The 17,007-nt window shown below is 45.7% G+C and overlaps 1 protein-coding gene across 1 annotated transcript in view; it reads left to right on the forward strand.

Annotated features, from left to right (window-relative positions):
• ARAP2 (ArfGAP with RhoGAP domain, ankyrin repeat and PH domain 2) overlaps positions 1-17,007 on the forward strand; it is a 1,270,949-nt gene that overhangs the window by 898,318 nt on the left and 355,624 nt on the right. The window contains exons 19-20 of the mRNA XM_086964430.1: positions 342-405; positions 7,094-7,257. Coding sequence (XP_086820556.1) covers positions 342-405; positions 7,094-7,257 — 228 coding nt within the window. The remainder of the gene's footprint in view (positions 1-341; positions 406-7,093; positions 7,258-17,007) is intronic.

Here is a 17,007-nt window from a genome sequence, read left to right on the forward strand (position 1 = left end):
TAGGTTACTGTAGAGTGGCTCTTACCTATTTGAAAACATTGCCTATTATAAAGATCTTTTTTTTTTTTTTACTGCTGTCTACATCTAACGTACTTTAAAGCAGAGGGCCCTGCTCGTATGTAACATTTTAATAATATTTTTCATCAGTCCCTACAGCTTTGCATGCTTTTATAGATTATCCATTATTTTGTTCTATTGCTTATGGATGCCCTGCCTATTTTACAGTCAGATGAGGATTATGGATCAAATAAGGTTTTTGTATTAATGTCTTTTTGCTTTTATGGCAGAGTTAGACCGAATAAAGTCATTTTGATTCAGTGTTTTTAATATGTTTTGTTTAGCAACGAGTACAGCGAGTCAAAATGGGAACAAGCTGGATGTGCTGCTTTTGGTAGAAAGGGGGAGGTAAGATGGCAATTTAGCAAAGCCCTTCCAATTGCATTATGTTTCTAAACTGTATTATGTGCTATTTATTGATGAATAGATGTTTTCAAAGGCATTTTATGTGTATAATGTACTTCATTCTTTCAATTGGCCTATGACAATTTCGTTTGGTAGACTGTCTTTTTGTCTGTTTTGCACATGTGCACATTACGATGTGTTGATTACTATTCCTACATTATTCCTTTCTTAACTTTCAGTTTTATCAGGTGAGATGGTTGTCTTTGTTTCGACCACCATTAGTTCAGGTATATCATTTCAACCTACTGTTACTTCAAACCCTTTACCGGTAATATTTAAACAATTATTTAGACATTTTATTTTTAACTCTTTTTATATACCACACTAACCCCAACACATAAAACTAACTCCAATGTTAACACTAACACGTACCATACATTCATCCTTAGAGCGCGAATATTTAAAACATTTATTTATAGAAATATGAAATAAGGCACATTAAAGGAAGATGAAACAGTATGGTATCCCTAAAACTAGCATATGTTAAATATTTCATCAGATGCATGCAAATTAAATTATTTTAAAATATACAAGCTCCTCAATCTAACCCATGTTAAATGCTTAATTACCTTAAATAAATATTGCAATAATTGCATTAATCAAAAGTTATTAGAAAGGATAGCCATGCTCTTAGAAATAGTAAATACATAATTATGTTAACAACAACTATATTGTGTCCAACTGCATTATTACCAAGCATTAGTAGACGCATTATGTTTTGCCTATGTGAATAATAATAAGCTTTTTTGTTGTAAGTTGTAGCTTGCTGAGTAGTTGTGCAAAATAAGTTATAGAAAGTCTAAGTGTAAAAAGGCAATATGTTGCCCTGTTATTACTGTTATTATAAAGTGACGAGATTAGGTAAATGGTAGAGGACAATGATAAAAAAGATGTACTTGATAAATGTGCTTGAAAATGGTGCAGCTATGGGGAGAATTTGTAAAGGGTGGATGAAAAAGCAAAAGAGTACAGCGTAAGCGCTGTTTTTGCACATCCAAAAAAACAAGTTTATGAAAACCAGATGAAAAAATGTTGTTTGGTATTTGTTCATTGTTAAGATAAACAAATGAAAATTAACTTTACGTTTTTCAAATGAGCATTTGATCAGTTGCGCAATGTAAGTGAAAGAAACACCCTGAAAGTTAGTTTATTGTTTTTTTAACCCTTTCGATGCTGATGACGAGCTCAGCTCGTCATCAGCCACGGGTGGCGTGTGCTGATGACGAGCTGAGCTCGTCATGTAACGCGGTTATTTTAAAAAAGCCGCACAGCGCAAAAATCGCCGCAGCAGCGATGCGGTTAATGAGATGGCCTAGTTGTTGTTTTTAAATTGCAGATTTCTGTTACAAACTTTTAATTTTATTTTGCACTGCTCATTTTTTTCATTATTGCAAAAAACGTAAACATTAACATATAGTCTGAAACAAAAATCAGCATATATTTATCCTATTTTTCAATGTTTCACTTCATAGTTGTGGTCTGTGTATGCCTGCAGTTTTGTGCTTTGATTACTCATTCCGTTCTGTATCCAGTGTTTTTTTTCTTTTTCCTGTTTTTCATTGAGGTCAAGTACTTCCTTCATATCTAGTGTTTTTTTCTCCAGTTCTGATTCTACTCCTGGCTACTAAAGGATATCATGGTGCCAGACAAACACAGAAGACTCTATCTTTGAGACACAATCTGGAGTATGATTGTTATATGGCTTCCACTTGACATGCTTGCCAAGCCTTTTACCTTATTTTAATGTTCAAGTAGAGTATCCTGCGCTGCTGTATGCAACATAGAGTAATGTTTATTCAAAAACTAAAAATACAAAAAAGTCCCATTGTGCCGTGTCATACAGTTTTTTTTCTATCATTAATTCAGATGTTATGCCGAATTATGCTAAATAATATCCATATGTGGTCCGGCTGGGCCTTACTATGGCAAGGAACTCAATAAAGCCCCTGACCCCCTTTGTCCCTACGCTTTTCAAATAAAAGTGCTTGAGAAGGCCAATGGGCTGCTCCTTGGCTGCATCTATGGCACAGCTACCACCAGCCAGGGCATGTACAGAGTGGGATGTGGAGGTAAGCTATTTGTGACTAGAATAAGAAGTGCAATGAATGGTGTCTCTATCTCAAGACACACAAATGGGTAGGCCTGTGGAGCACCAGATCTGCACTGTGAGGGGTCCCTTGGAATAAGTTACTCCACAAATCTGTCAGAAAGCACAAATGCAGGGGATTTAAGGAGAAATGTGACAAGGATGGCTTGGAGTGGTTCTGAAATTTCAGCCCCACAGATGCCCTTGGATTCCCACCACAATCTGTGTAGAGACCACACAGTAAGAGGTAATTTGCAGTTTTAAGTTGTTGTATGAACAGGTCAACATGCTTTGCAGGAGAGAAAGACAACAGAAAAAGTATATAATTACATTTTGTATGAAAAAATGGATAGTGAGAGGAGAAAACGTTCTGAACAAATTACTGAATGTAATGAAAGTAAGCATTTCAGTTTGACAGTAAACAATCAAAATAGTTCAGGCTCAAATTAAAAATACTGCTAGCATCTAAATAATTAAGGTTTTCATTAAATGATTTAAAATTAAATCGATTCAGCTAGCCTTCCTTTTTTCTATCCCACCAAGGATTTGAAAGCACATTTTCCTGTTGCTCCTGATTTCAATTTCTCTAAATCCTTCCGGATGCACATTTTATTACTTGTGTGTTGGTGTTATGTAATTACATTTCGTGAAATGAGATCAGACTTATTGTTCCACTTCAAGGTTCAATGTATGTAGATGTATGTAAAATGTCGAAGGAGCAGGCTGTATTTTTACCTGTTTTTTCCTTTGTTAAAGGAAGCATTCCCTGACAAAATCCACACCTTGGGGCATATTATCAAGAACAGGCGATAAAATTATCGCCGCTTTATCGGCAGGAAACTGCCGCTAAAGCCACAATAATGGGCTTGATAATATGTCCTTGTGAATTCCCCTAGCAGCCCAGGTTCTGGTGTTAACCTGGGCTGCTATGAGAATTCACAAGGACATATTATCAAGACCATTATCGCCGCTTTAGCAGCAGTTTCCTGCTGATAAAGCGGCGATAATTTTATCGCCTGTTCTTGGTAATATGCCCCCTTATATTTAGTGAATGGAATGTGGAATGCGAAGGTTTATGGTGTGGGCCAGGAAAGGGCAAGTGGAAACAGCTCAAAATAGACAAACAAGATAGCACACTAGCCTTGATTGCGAGTCGCAAAACAGTGTCCTTGGGATACCTTTTGGCAGGGGCACTGAGGGGGCACGCGAGGGGCCAGCGTGGGGACTGCAGCAGGCGGTCGTGGCACTTTCAGCCCAGGTCGGGCCTGACGGCCACCCACTCAAATTGTCGGTAGCGAAGGGTAGCCTGGAGGATGCAAGCGCTAGGCACCAATGGAGGAAGGCTGTCACACAAGGGGCTGTGCTGAAGTGCTATAAGGAGTCTGTTAGAAATGGGACCCTGGCTGGCCAAGGCTCACGCCAAAGTCAGTCAGGGATCACCACTTCTAAGTCAGGGCAAGGGAGTTACACGCCAAGATAACCCCTGCTCACCCTCTAGGTAACGTGGCGTGAGCAGCAAGGCTAAACTTGGAGGCGGTATGAGTTAAGTATTTGCGCATGCACCTCAGCAACAACACCCAAGGGCCACCACAAAGGAAACTCCACACAAGGTTATATGAAAAATAGCCTTTGTATTATAGTAAAAACACATTAGATAACACACGCAAACTTTACAATGTGCCAGAGGCACGGGCAGAATTTACACGGGAATTATGTACAGGACAGGGCCACATGGACCACTGTCAGGGGTAGGCACTTGTTAGAAATAATACTTGTAGGTATACACTTAGCACATAAACATATAATGATTAGCACCAAAATAGTACATGTAGCACACAACCAGTAATCACTGGAAAAGAGTAAATACCTCCTACGCAAACCTAAAACACTAGGAAAATCACGCAGGTAACTAGGACCTTATCAGCAGGACCTAAGGAAGGAATACCAACACCTAAGCAGTTCACTCTTAGCAAAGGGAAGGAAACCTAAACATAAAATGGGACATCAACAATCTTCTATGCAGGTCAGCAAAAGGGGATAAACATAAAGTGGGACATTAACAATTGCACATGAGGCATTAAACACATTCAGAGGTGCAGGTTAGAACATTTGCGCAAGAATCACATAGCAAAGAAATCACAATGCGCAGGGTGCACATAGCACATCACTAGAACTGGTCCCTCAGGCCAACTGGCCTCGAAAGGGCGGAATGCCCTGAGTCTCAATGTCAGGGGGTCTGCGCAGGCAGCACAAACCACAAGCCTAAACGTAGGAACTGTCCACAAAGTGCTGGACAGTTGTAAATAACAGCTGGGCAAACGTTGGAGCCACGTGGGCTCAAGAACACAGGTGGACAAGGAGCCTCTCAGGGGCTCGCAAAGCAAATGCGCGATTTAGAGCTCAGCGCTCTCAAAATAATGAAATGCCCCAGAGCCTCTCTCAGGGCTCTCAATCAATGTGGCCGGGAGCCTCGTGGGCTCAAAGAATAAATGTGGCCAAGGAGCCTCTCAAGGCTCGTAACACAATTGTGCCGTCGTTGGAGCCTCGCCGGGCTCAGAACACCTCTTGCCCCCAGAGCCTCTCAAGGCTCGTGAACAGAAATGCTGCAACGTTGGAGCGGCCCTCTGCCAACTGGGGCCGCTCGAAGAATCCCAAAGGACCCGCCCCCGCACTCACCGGGTCCTCGCTGGAGCTGCGAGGGCAGGGACACTGCTGGCTCACCTTCGCTGGGCAGCCGGGGCTCCTCTTCACTCGGGGAGCCTCGCGGACGCAGCAGCCTGCTTCCTTGGTCTCCAGCCTAGCCTCATCACGGCGCACTCTGCCTGACTTCCGCCGGGGCCGCCAATGGCAGCGCGGCCCTGGGGGCCAGGAGGCGGGACTTCCGGGTCGCGGTAGGCAGCGGCCCGGCAACGGTTTTCAGTGCTCCTGGGCTGCGGCGGTGATCTCGGGGCAATGCCGGGTGGGCACCGGCTTTAAACAATAAAATAACAACGGGGCAATGCCGGGTGGGCACCGGCTTGAAAATAAAATATAAAGCGAGGTGGGCACTCGCTATGCCGAAAATAAGCAATTCCAAACGGGCAGATGAAGCGCTCTCAAGCGCCACGGACAGGAGAGCCGCGCTCTCAGCGTGATGAGCAAAATAACAGCGCTCGAAGCGCTAGCAGCGAGAGAAAGGCGCTCCCAAGCGCCAGGGGAAAAGATCAAGCGTGCACAGAGCTGTGGGCCAAATAAAGCGCTCTCAAACGCTAGGCAATGAATCTCAGCGCTCCCCAGCGCTGAAAGGCAGAGAGCAGCGCTCTCAGGGCTGTAGGCACAGCAAAAGCTCCAGCAGGGTCTGGAGGCAGACAGAGGGGCAAGGCAGGGCCAAAGCCAGCACACTGGGTCTCCAGGCAGGGATACAAGCCAAGTGGCGGTCCTTCTGGCCCAAGCAGCAGCAACAGCCCCCTCTGGCAGGATCCTGGAAGAGAGCAAATTGTATGGGGACACAGCCCCTTCTTATACAGTAAATTCCCTTTGTCTCATGGGTGCAGGGTGAGGGAAAACCAGTCACAGCTGGTTTTGAAGTACTCTGTTTACCTCAACCACCCTCTCTATTCACTGGCAGGGCTAGGGACATCAGTCGCACTACAGGGGGTGGAGCCAGCATTGTGTGGGGAAAGTCCAGGCCCATCAGGGACCAGGTGCACTCCTCCCAAGCCATCAACATGCTAATCTCACACTCACCACCGGGCAGACCCATCCAGCCTTCCTGGAGCCAGGCTCACCAGCCAGCTCCAGCCAATCACACTGCAGGCATATTTTACAGTAATATGCCAAGTCCCATAAATGGCATTTCTACACATGACACACACATGCCACATACACCATTGCGAAGCATTCATTCTCACGAACTCGCACATACCAAATTCGAGCATGCACTCCCCACGCATCAGGAACTACTAGGGACACAGACATTCCCCATGCATCCCTATGGGAGAGAAGGCCAGCCTAACTACATGCACGCACTTTACTCTGGGACACAGGGAAAAAGTGCGCACAGACCAGAAAATCATCCACACAGATCACAGATCTAAAGCAAAAAGATTAGGGGTGAACCTGCCTTAAGGGCCAAGTCCAACAGAGTCTAAAGAGCAATGCATCAGAGTGTGATAATTTTATAGATGTGATGCAGTGATGAAATCATGGAATGTACGGATAACCATGGAAATATGATGTTCATGTTTCATGCTTTCAACATAAATTGAGAACATGGTCCACCAGCGAAGTATCTGACTCTGATAACATGGTATGAGGGGTGGTTAAGGTGCACTTAGGAAGCAGCGGGCAGAGGGAGTCACTTGCACATCTGGGAAGGGTTCAATTGCCAATATGTCAGCTCATGTGAGCAATTTATTTTGGGGGCAGATGTCTGCCATGTATGTCTGGGTTTGTGTCCCAGAGAAGCTAATTGAAACAGATTTAGAAAACTGAGCACAGGAAATGTAGCTATTTTGTATGTACTGGCTTGCTATTTATAGATACATGTACATTTTAACTTTGCAGAACGTTATACATACATGGCCATACAAAGCTGGATTTCATGGTATGGCATTCTGCAATTGAAAAAGCAGCAGGTACCGATGGGAACGCATTACAAGACCAGCAACTGGGCAGCAATGACGTCCCTATTATTGTGAACAGCTGCATAGCATTTGTAACACAGTATGGTGAGTATGGCAAATTTCCATTAATCAGGGTGGCATGTGTATGATTCTCATTCTAAGCTTGAATAGCACATTTTTTTCCAAATTGCAAAAATGTACATAATATATTTAGACATGTGTAGGAATTTGGCTCTATATATACTGTACCACAATATGATACAGTGTGCACTGAGCCCAGTGGATGTAAAGTAATGTAAATTGGTATTTATCGAGCGCACAGCTAATTCATAGAGTGTCCCGGCGCTAAAAGACTTCAAGACAGACAACTGGCACTATTACTGAAAGGAGCGACTAGGCTCATTGGCTATTGCTGGAACAGCCAAGATTTCAGCTGCTTCCTAAAGGTAGTAGTTCCTGCATTCGCCTGAGTGACAGTGGCAGGCCATTCCATAGACGGGAGACCTGCACTTTGAAGGATCGACCACCCATGCGGGCGCAGGCAAGCGTGGGAATGGTCACCTGCAGCTGTGATGAGGACCTCAGAGTTCTTTGCAGTATGTGATGCTGAACTCTCTTCCTAATATAGAAGGAGCCGCCAGTGTTGTGTGGATCTTTGAAAGCCGAGACCAAAGCTTTGAACCAAATCCTCTTATGGACCGGCAGCCAGTGCAGTGCTTTCAAATGGGTGGACTTCTGCACTCTGGGTCCTAGCAGGAGAATTACCCTGGCCGCAGAATTCTGGACCACCGGAAGGCGATTTAATTAATATTCAGGAAGGCCCAGGTACAAGACGTTGAAGTAATCCAGTCTCAACACAATCAGAGCCTGGACTGCAGTATTCCTGTTAGAGATTATTTTAACAGGCCAAAGCAGGAACCAGCTTCTGTTTGATCCCCAAAGGCTTACAGAGGATAAAGTAGATAATTCCTTAATCTTCTATTTGTGGTAGTGTGGACGAGCAGTATGGCTTTATCAGAGGGTAGTGTTAATTTTTATAGTACACACTCAGGCAAGAAATGATGTCATGCACTGAAAGACTGAACTCAGACCAATTGTTTGTAGCAAAAATATTTCTTTGCTGTATTTTTCTTTTAGAACCAAGCCAGACTTGGTGCAGGTAAGTAAAAATAATACTTTTCTGATAATGCAGTTGAATGTAGATACAGGTAGGCCAAATGTTCAGAAACAGTTGAAATTACTTTTCAGTTACTTTGTAATTACTTTACAATTACTTTTTAGATCACTTTTCAGACTACTTTTCTACTCTGTGTCATATGCCTGGATATCATATTGGGACATTTCCTGCATAAAAGGTAAGTAAGTCAGTTTTTCTAAAAACACAGTTTCTTAGGTTCCCATACAATGTTCAACTCCACACTTATTTACAGAAAAGTAGTCAATGCAGTCCTATGGGAGAAAATCAAGTTATCGGTTTTAAGGTAAGTACTCGGTCTTAAGGAGTTGGATTTCTGGGGTTAGAACCACGGTTCCCCCAGGGTCAAGGATGCACTCAAAGAACACCGTCAGCACCACTAGGGCGGCTGGGTACAGAGTGCTGAGGCCCAATGTTATCCAATGTGATATGGGCGTCTGGTTTGTGGCTGCTCACGGGCATGGCACTTTGATGTGGGAGGAAAGCTCCTAGGGTTTGTTGCGGGGATTCTGCTCATACACAGAACTGTGCACAGAGACTCAGGACCACAGCGAATTGTGGTGGACCAAAATGCTCACCTCAGTACCTAAAACCCCTAACCGACTAGCATCAGTGTCACATTAGCTTTACGTCCTATAGCGAAGCTACCAATGATTAGAAAACCCAGAACATGCGACTTAGGTTACTCCCGGGAATGGTGGGAATCAAGAACACTCTTTCGTTTTATTTATACCAGTACACAACATGAGTAAATAAAGACACAGGAAAGTTTAAAATGTTTATTTTAACAACGTGCTCTGAGATGCAGATTTTTGCTAACTTAAGCAGGCATATGGTTAAATATAGTATGATCAGCATTTTTACAATTCCATAAAACACAAAGGGAGAAATCATATTAAAATGATAGTGGAAACGGGTCCTATAGTGCCTAGTGTACCACCCTCCCCAGCTAGGAACTAGGTTTTGTAAAATACTAGAAGGTCTCTTAGGCTTGAATGGTGAACCCCATACCTCCAGGATCAGCAGAAGTAAATCACATCAGGATCAGCAAAGCTCTCTCCCTCTGGAAAAGGATTTACTCCAAGTGCCGTAATCATGCATGCAGGGCAATATTAAAGGCGCTAGAATTTCAGTAAGCTGCAGCTGTGTGCATGTTGTGTCTAGAGAGTGGGCCGATCAGCCCGAATAACAGCTTACATTGTTATAGTAACCTTGGAGGCTTCTGCAGTGCACACAGTGTACAGACTGAGGTCGCGATGTAAGTCTAGGGATGTTGAAAACAAGCCGTTTTCATGAAGAAATTCAAGCAGTATGCCTTAAAACAACAGTTACATGTAGTGTTGGGTGCAAAAGCTGCGAAAAGGCAAAATGGCATGTAAATTCCTAATAAGCTTATGCTAACATAGCAATGTGTGCAAACAAGGCCCTGCCATCACTACAGGTTTAGCTCAGGGCAAAGGGGGATCCAATTTAGCACGCAAAGTGCACCTACAGCAGCACAGGGGTGGCAGGGTGCTGATGTGGCTTCAGGTGTCCTTTTGTATTTAATGGAAGTTGCCAGTTTTGGGGTTTGACTGCAGGCTCGGTCCAGGAAGTCCCCTGGAATGAACCAACAGCTGGGCAGGTAAGTTGGAGGGTTCAGGGATGTAGGTGCACTTCAGGTCCTCCTCTTCAGGGTGCTTTTTGAGGTCAGATTTCGCCTTACTGAGTCACTCGTGGTTGCGGGGGACTCCTTGCAGATGCTGCAGATGACGTCAGGAAGTCCTTGAGGGGTCATTCCATGGTGGACTTGGGCTCTGGAATGCTGGAAGACCTTGCTGGGACCAATGGGCCACTCGGACTTGGGCTGTAGGCGTCAGGTACAGTGGTGGTTCCAGGCGTCGGGTTTCTTTGTCCTCAGCAGGCTCGGAGTCTTTCTTTGGAACAGAGCTGCTGTTCACAGATCTGGTCTTTGTTGAAGGCAGTCAGTCCTCCCAGAGGTTCTGGAGGTTGCTAGCTGCAGGACAAGGTGATTTGTGGTGCAGAATCTCTGGAAACTGCAGATGGGTCTGTAGGGCTGGGGGCAAATCAGTTCTTCTCTACAGTCTCCTCTGCCGGGCGTCTTTTTTCGTCCTTCTTCTTCGTAGGTTGCAGGAATCTGCCTTCTGGGTTCAGGGTTGACCCCTAAATACTATATTTAGGGGGCGTTTTAGGGGTCTCAATTTAGTAGCCAATGGCCTTCTGACCTTAGGGTGACTACACCCTTTGTGTGCTCACCCTGCGTGGAGGAGTGGGCACAAACCTGATTGGAGAGTGCCTGCCATCTGCTAGATGGCGGGCACTGAAGGGTGGGCTTCACCTTGCCTCCCCCACCTGTGGGGTGGGTTTGGAGGATGTGGGCACACCTTCTGGGCTGCTCTAATTGTTCACGCCTGTCTTCCTGCTGAAAAGGGGTTGAGACAGGTAGGGGGCCTGCTCCTGATAGCAGGAGAGGCTTGGGGTCATGCTACAAAGGCGGCAAGGCCTTTGAAGCCCCCCTGCCACAGATGGCTCTTCCTGACCTGGAAGAGGTGTGATCACCTCCGTCCAAGAATGGCTTTATTTCTGTGCTCAGGGAGCAAAGGCTCCCACCCCAGGGGTCCAGAAACATGTCTTGTGGTGACAGGCTGGTTTTTACCAGTTAGGGAACCCACCAGAAGCTGGTTAATTTTCTTGGGGCATCACGAATATGCCCTCTGAGTGCATGGTATAATAACTTCCACACTGGCATCAGTGTGGGTTTAATATGCTGAGAAATTTGTTACCAAACTACCCAGAATTCAGTAGAGCCATTATGGTGCTGTGGAGTTCTTAATGACATACTGCCAGACCATATACTCTTAATGGCTTTGATGCACTTACAATGTCTAAGAATGGACTAAGACTCTGCAGGGGTACAGATTTCATGCAACTGTACCCTCACCAGTGGTAGAGTGCACCCAGCTAGAGGGGTGTCGTACTTAAACCTGTCATGTAGTTCCTATAAAAAATATAAAGGATCTGCACGTTTAGACAACATAAACTGTATGTTGGCCCTTTTGTACCAACTCGCTCACAGTGCCACTAGATTCTCCTCTTACCAAGGATAAAATAGTGCTTGGCAGCCATCGAGCATGAAAACCCTGATCCCTCAGGACCATGGAAACAAAGTACTAACTTTCGCTCAGTCACTCTGGCTTACTTAGTCTGTCTCAGAGAGATACACAGAATAAACAGCCTGGGAGTTTTCCATAAGCATTTTTTGAACAGTTGTTATTCTGGCATAGAATAGATGTGCTGCAACAACCGTTAGACAGTGTAGGATATAAATAAGTAGCAGTACTATAAAGGTAAATGGATGATATAGTTATACCATCTTACTATAATCATGAATGCGTTCAAGTATATAAAACACATGGTAAGAAGATGCATACTCCTAAGATGCCTCCCTAACTAGACGTACCTAAGTGTACCTAGCATGGGTGTAGCTGTTAAGACAAGAACCCCTCTAGGAATTAGACAAGCCCATTACCTGAAATGTGAGACCCTGTCCTGGTCTCAAGCTGGAAACCCGAGACGGATGTTAGACCACTGCGAGCTGGAGTGTCTGCATGCAGGAACCTCAGCGTCTCTGGTCCGCGTGTCGGCCGGGAAGCCTCGGTCTCCTCTGTCGATCTTAGCAAGATCTGATGTATATATACCCATAGGTCTCTCCAGGGGTCCTACCTTGCTGTATTACTGTGTCTACTAAAGGATGACATCGGGCATGAACTTTATACATATATTTTATACAGGAGATGGTAGTACTGCTGTTCTTCCAAGAATCCTCATGCATAATAGATTTCGAACTAGGGATAACCCGCGTTCTGAATGCAGTGTAATATCTAGGCAAAGGTCAGTCCCCGTAAACCGTGACAAGTGTAATGTAGGGAGGAATATAGGGGAAGGGTAATGAGATAACAGAGGCGTATATTATGGTATGTATATGTAATATAATATACCATAGCAGTGGGTTGCCGGTATGGAACACAGTGTGCCATGTCAACTCTTCACTTTTCTCTGCATCAGAACATGCAGCCTGCTGTGACAGTGTGTGTGTTAAGGTACAGGACTTTCAAGGGTGGAACTATATGTGCTGCAGCCCTTAGTGGCCTTCCTTGGTCACAGTGCCCTTGGTATGCATAGTGCCTTTTACAAGGGACTTACATGTGGCCAGAGAGGTGCCACCAATTAGATGTACTAAGGTACAGTTTTGGAGAGAACACGGGCCCTGGGACCCTGATTGGCAGGAACCCACGGCACATCAAGTCAAAGTGCATCAGAAATCTGACAAAAATTGTCAGGGTTACTGCAACAGAAACCCACTTTCCTACAACATGGAAGAGTCCAGGTAATCAACCCAAGTGCACATAAAAGCCATGTAAGATCATATTCTGCTGACAGTACTCCTATTGTGTAAACCTGTGGCAAAAAGGTGACACTCCTGTCATGTTTGAAGCAGGATAATCCCTGGCTGGAAACGCATCAGATGGTGGCATAGGAAGACGAGCGCACCTAATCACTGATTTAGAAGTCCAGCTCAGTTAAAGAGAAGTGTGGCTCACTGGTTAGAGGAGGCAGACCTGGAAGCAGAGGTCAGCCCGGGACCAGGGTTCAATTCCTGGCTCGGCGGGGTCTTGAGTCCTAAAATGTCCATGGACTTGACAATTCTCGCTCTGGTGCCTACTCGATTCATGGGTTCTGACTCTGGGCAATAGCTTGCTTAATCTCCACAACGGCCCCTCGCGGCGGGATGCCTGGCTTTCACCTTGTGGATACCCTGCTGGGGTTATCTCACAGGGGTATACCAGGACGGGTTCCCTAAGCAAGCGCTTAGAGACCGGTTGGTGATTTGCGCTATATAAATTCCTGTACATTTACATTTACATTAAAAACTGGTTCTGGGCTTCCAATTCGGGATATTGCACACCCTTTTTAGAATTTATCAAGATTGTGGGCACGCCTGTGTGTACTTTCTCAAAAATGTCCTTCAATGATAAATCTGTATTTGCAGAGCTCAAAAACATCAAAGACAGGGTTACAGCCAGTTTTATTTAAAATTTTCCCAAAAATACAACATATTTTCGTGAAGTGGTAACATATACCTTCAACTTCATCAGTGCTAGAATATCAAGTACAATACAGCTGTATCCATAAGATTAGAACACCATCCACTATATTGGTCAATTGTATGTGCTGGTTTCAAGCTCTTATCTTTGCCTTTCCCCAGAATGGATGGAAGCACATAAGATTTGCACTGGGGGACACAGACAGCTCCCTCCAACGAGGCTGACAAATGTATGTCTTCAGAGTGGCTCCACCACAGTTCCCAGGTCAGCCAGGCCAAGCACTCAATCTAGATTCCCCAAGAGCTAATTTCATGTTAATTAGTAGACTGCCACTACAGGAAGCGCCTTAGTCAGTCCATACACATCAAGAGGCTGGCAGGTGTCTCCCTCCCTGCAGCAAATGCTTAGGCAGCATAACTTTTCAGGGGGACTCCCTTGGACAGTCAGGGCCCCAAGCATCACTGTCAACAGTGAATGGACTTAGACACTGTAGGGTTACAGATCTCATGCAGCTGTACCAGGGAAGCCCTCTAAGGGCTGCAGCACATATTGTGCCTCCCATAGAGGTCTTATAACTTAACACACTCACACTGCCATTGCAAGCTGCGTGTTTTGGTGCAGAGAAAAGTGGAGAGTGGACATTGCACATATAACTGTGTACCATGCATCCAACCCACTGCCCATGATATAGGTAAGACACCCCTCTAGCTGGGTGCACTATACCACTGGTGAGTTTACCGTAGCATGAGCTCAGTACCTCTATAGTGTCTAAGTCCATTCTTAGACATTGTAAGTGCAGTAGAGCCATAACAATTATTAGGTCTGGGAGTTTGTCCGTATGAACTCCACAGCACCATAATGGCTTTACTGAATTATGGGAAGTTTGGTGGAAAACGTCTCAGCATAATGAACCCACACTGATGTCAGTGTGGAATTTATTATACAATACACTCAGGGTGCATCTTAGAGATGCCCCCAAAACAACAACGACCACCCTCTAGTGGGTACCCTGACTGTCACACACCAGCCTGCCACCACAAGACATGTTTCTGGACTCTGGGGTGGGAGCCTTCGCTCCCTGAGCACAGAAACAAAGCCTTTCCTGGGCAGGGGTGGTGACATCTCCCCCAGGTCAAGGTGAGCCATCTGTTGCAGGTGAGCTTCAAAGGCCTCGCTGCCTTTGTAACGTGATCCCCGGCTTCTCCTGCTTTCAGTAGCAGGCTCCCTTGCTGTCTCCCTTCCTTTTCGGCAGGAAGACAGTGGGAAAAATTAGCACAGCCCAGAAGGTGTGCCCACCTCTTCCAATCCCACCCATCAGGTGGGGGAGGCGAGATGAAGCACACTGTTCAGTGCCCACCGTCTTGCAGATGGCAAGCACTCTCCAATCTGGATTAGGGATTTTGCCCACTTCCCCTCATGGGTGAGCACACAAAGGGTGTAGTCACGCTAAGGCCAGTAGGCCTAAAACACCCCCTAAATACAGTATTTAGGGGGCAGCCCTGAACCAAGAAGAAAGAATCCCACATCCTACGTAAAAGGCCGAAAAAGACACCCAGCAGAGGAGACTGCAGAGAAGAACTGACTTGGCCCCAGCCCAAACCCACCCGTCTGCAGTTTCAGAGATCCTGCGCTAAAAGTCACTTTGTCCTGCAGCCAGCAACCTCCAGAACCCCTGGGAGGACTGACTGCCTTCAATAAAGACTGGATCCCCTGTGCTGCTCTGTTCAAAAGAAACATCCAAGAAAGACTCTGAACCTGCTGAGGACAAAGAAGCCCAAAGCCTGGAACCACCACTGCACCCTATGCCTATGAGCCGAGTCCGAGTGGCCCACTGGTTCCAGTGAGGTCTCCCAGCACTGCAGAGTAGGAGTCCACCGTGGCTTGACCCCTCCTGGACTTCCGACATCACCTGCAGCCTCTGCCAACCCCGAGAGGCTCGGTAAGCTGAAATCCAATCTCAAAAGACACCCCTGGATCCAGCCACCCTATAGAAGAGAACCAGAGGTGCACCTACATCCCGAGCCCTCCAACTTACCTGCACAGCTGTTGGTTCCTCCTGGAAGAGCCTGCACCTAAAAACTAAAACTGGCAATCTCCTTTGAAAACAACGGGGCATCCAACGCCAAAACAGCACCCTTCACCCAGCCGCTTCTGCGCCACTGTGGGTGAACCCTTTGTGCAAAATCGGATCCCCCTTTGCCCTGAGCCTAAGTCCAGGAGCTTTGCTCCCACAACTTTGTGGCCTGTTCAGGAACAGTCACCAACTGGAGGCCCCCTATCTCCCTTTGGATAACATTGGGCCTCAGCACTCTTCACCAGGCCACACTGGTCCCGCTGAGGGAGCTTTGAGAGTGCATCCTCTACCCTGGGGGAACCCTGGTTCTAACCCCAGAATATCAACTCCAAAACCTAAGAACTTACTGATAAACCGATAATACTGTTTTCTCCCATAGGACTGCATTGACTGCTTTTCTGTGAAAGAGTGGAGTTGGTTTGTATGAAAATGCTAAGAAATTTCATATGTGTAAAAAACGGAATTACTTACCTTTTGTCTAGGGAATTTCCCAGTGTGATATCTAGGCATATCACACTGATTAGCAAAAGTATCCTAAAAAGCAATCCAAGAAGTAATCTACAAAGTAACTGAAAAGTAATTTTGACTGTTAACTTACCTGTAACTCAACAAACTGCATTTTATCCTGAATTCACTTGCCTGTACTAGGCCTGGATTGGTTCGAAAAAATATAAATACAACTAAATAATATTTTATACAAACAATATTAGTCTGAGTTCAGTCTTTGAGTGTGTGACATCATTTCTCGCATGAGTGTGTACAATAAATGCTTAACACTACTCTCTGATAAAGCCTTACTGCTTGCCCACACTACCACAAATAGAGAGTAGGGTTTTTTCTATTTTTCGCCTCTGCCTACCTTTGGGGATCCACTGGACTCACTTTGGTACAGTATATACAGAGCCATCTTCCTACAACTGGCATTACTTCAGGGGAGCCCCTCAGTCAGTCCACACACATCAGGAGGCGGGCAGGTGTCCCCCTCCTACAGCAAATGCTGAGGCCCCATTAGGCAGTAGTACTTTTCAGGGAGACCCCCTTGGACATTCAGGGCCCCATGCATCACTTTCAACAGTGGCCCCAGCAATCGCACACCTCCCTGCAGGAGAGTAGGCTATGGCAGTCACCATGGATATTTGGGCAGCCTACTACTTCAACGGCTCAAGAGCCTTGAAGCAGAAAAGCAGCCACCAAGGGGGCAACAAGAGCGGCAGTTGATACCTCGTGGGCCTCCCTGTACGTGGGTCCCATTCTCCACAAATCATGTCCTCATTTACCTCAGCCAGGTCTGGGTTTATGGGGCGCTTCCCCCATGGAGTGTCACAGGATCAAAGGGCCGTTACAAGTGCCCTTCAGTGCACTTCTCTCCAGCCAGGTGGGCCAAAGTGCTGCAGCAAGCCCCCAAGTTCTGGCCAGAAGCAGGCATGCACCCTTAACTCTCGTCTGCAGCATCACAGCCACCACTCACTGAATGCCAGCAG

The sequence above is a fragment of the Lissotriton vulgaris genome, chromosome 3_2, assembly GCF_964263255.1.
Source record: "Lissotriton vulgaris chromosome 3_2, aLisVul1.2, whole genome shotgun sequence".
In the NCBI taxonomy this organism is placed as follows: domain Eukaryota; kingdom Metazoa; phylum Chordata; class Amphibia; order Caudata; family Salamandridae; genus Lissotriton; species Lissotriton vulgaris.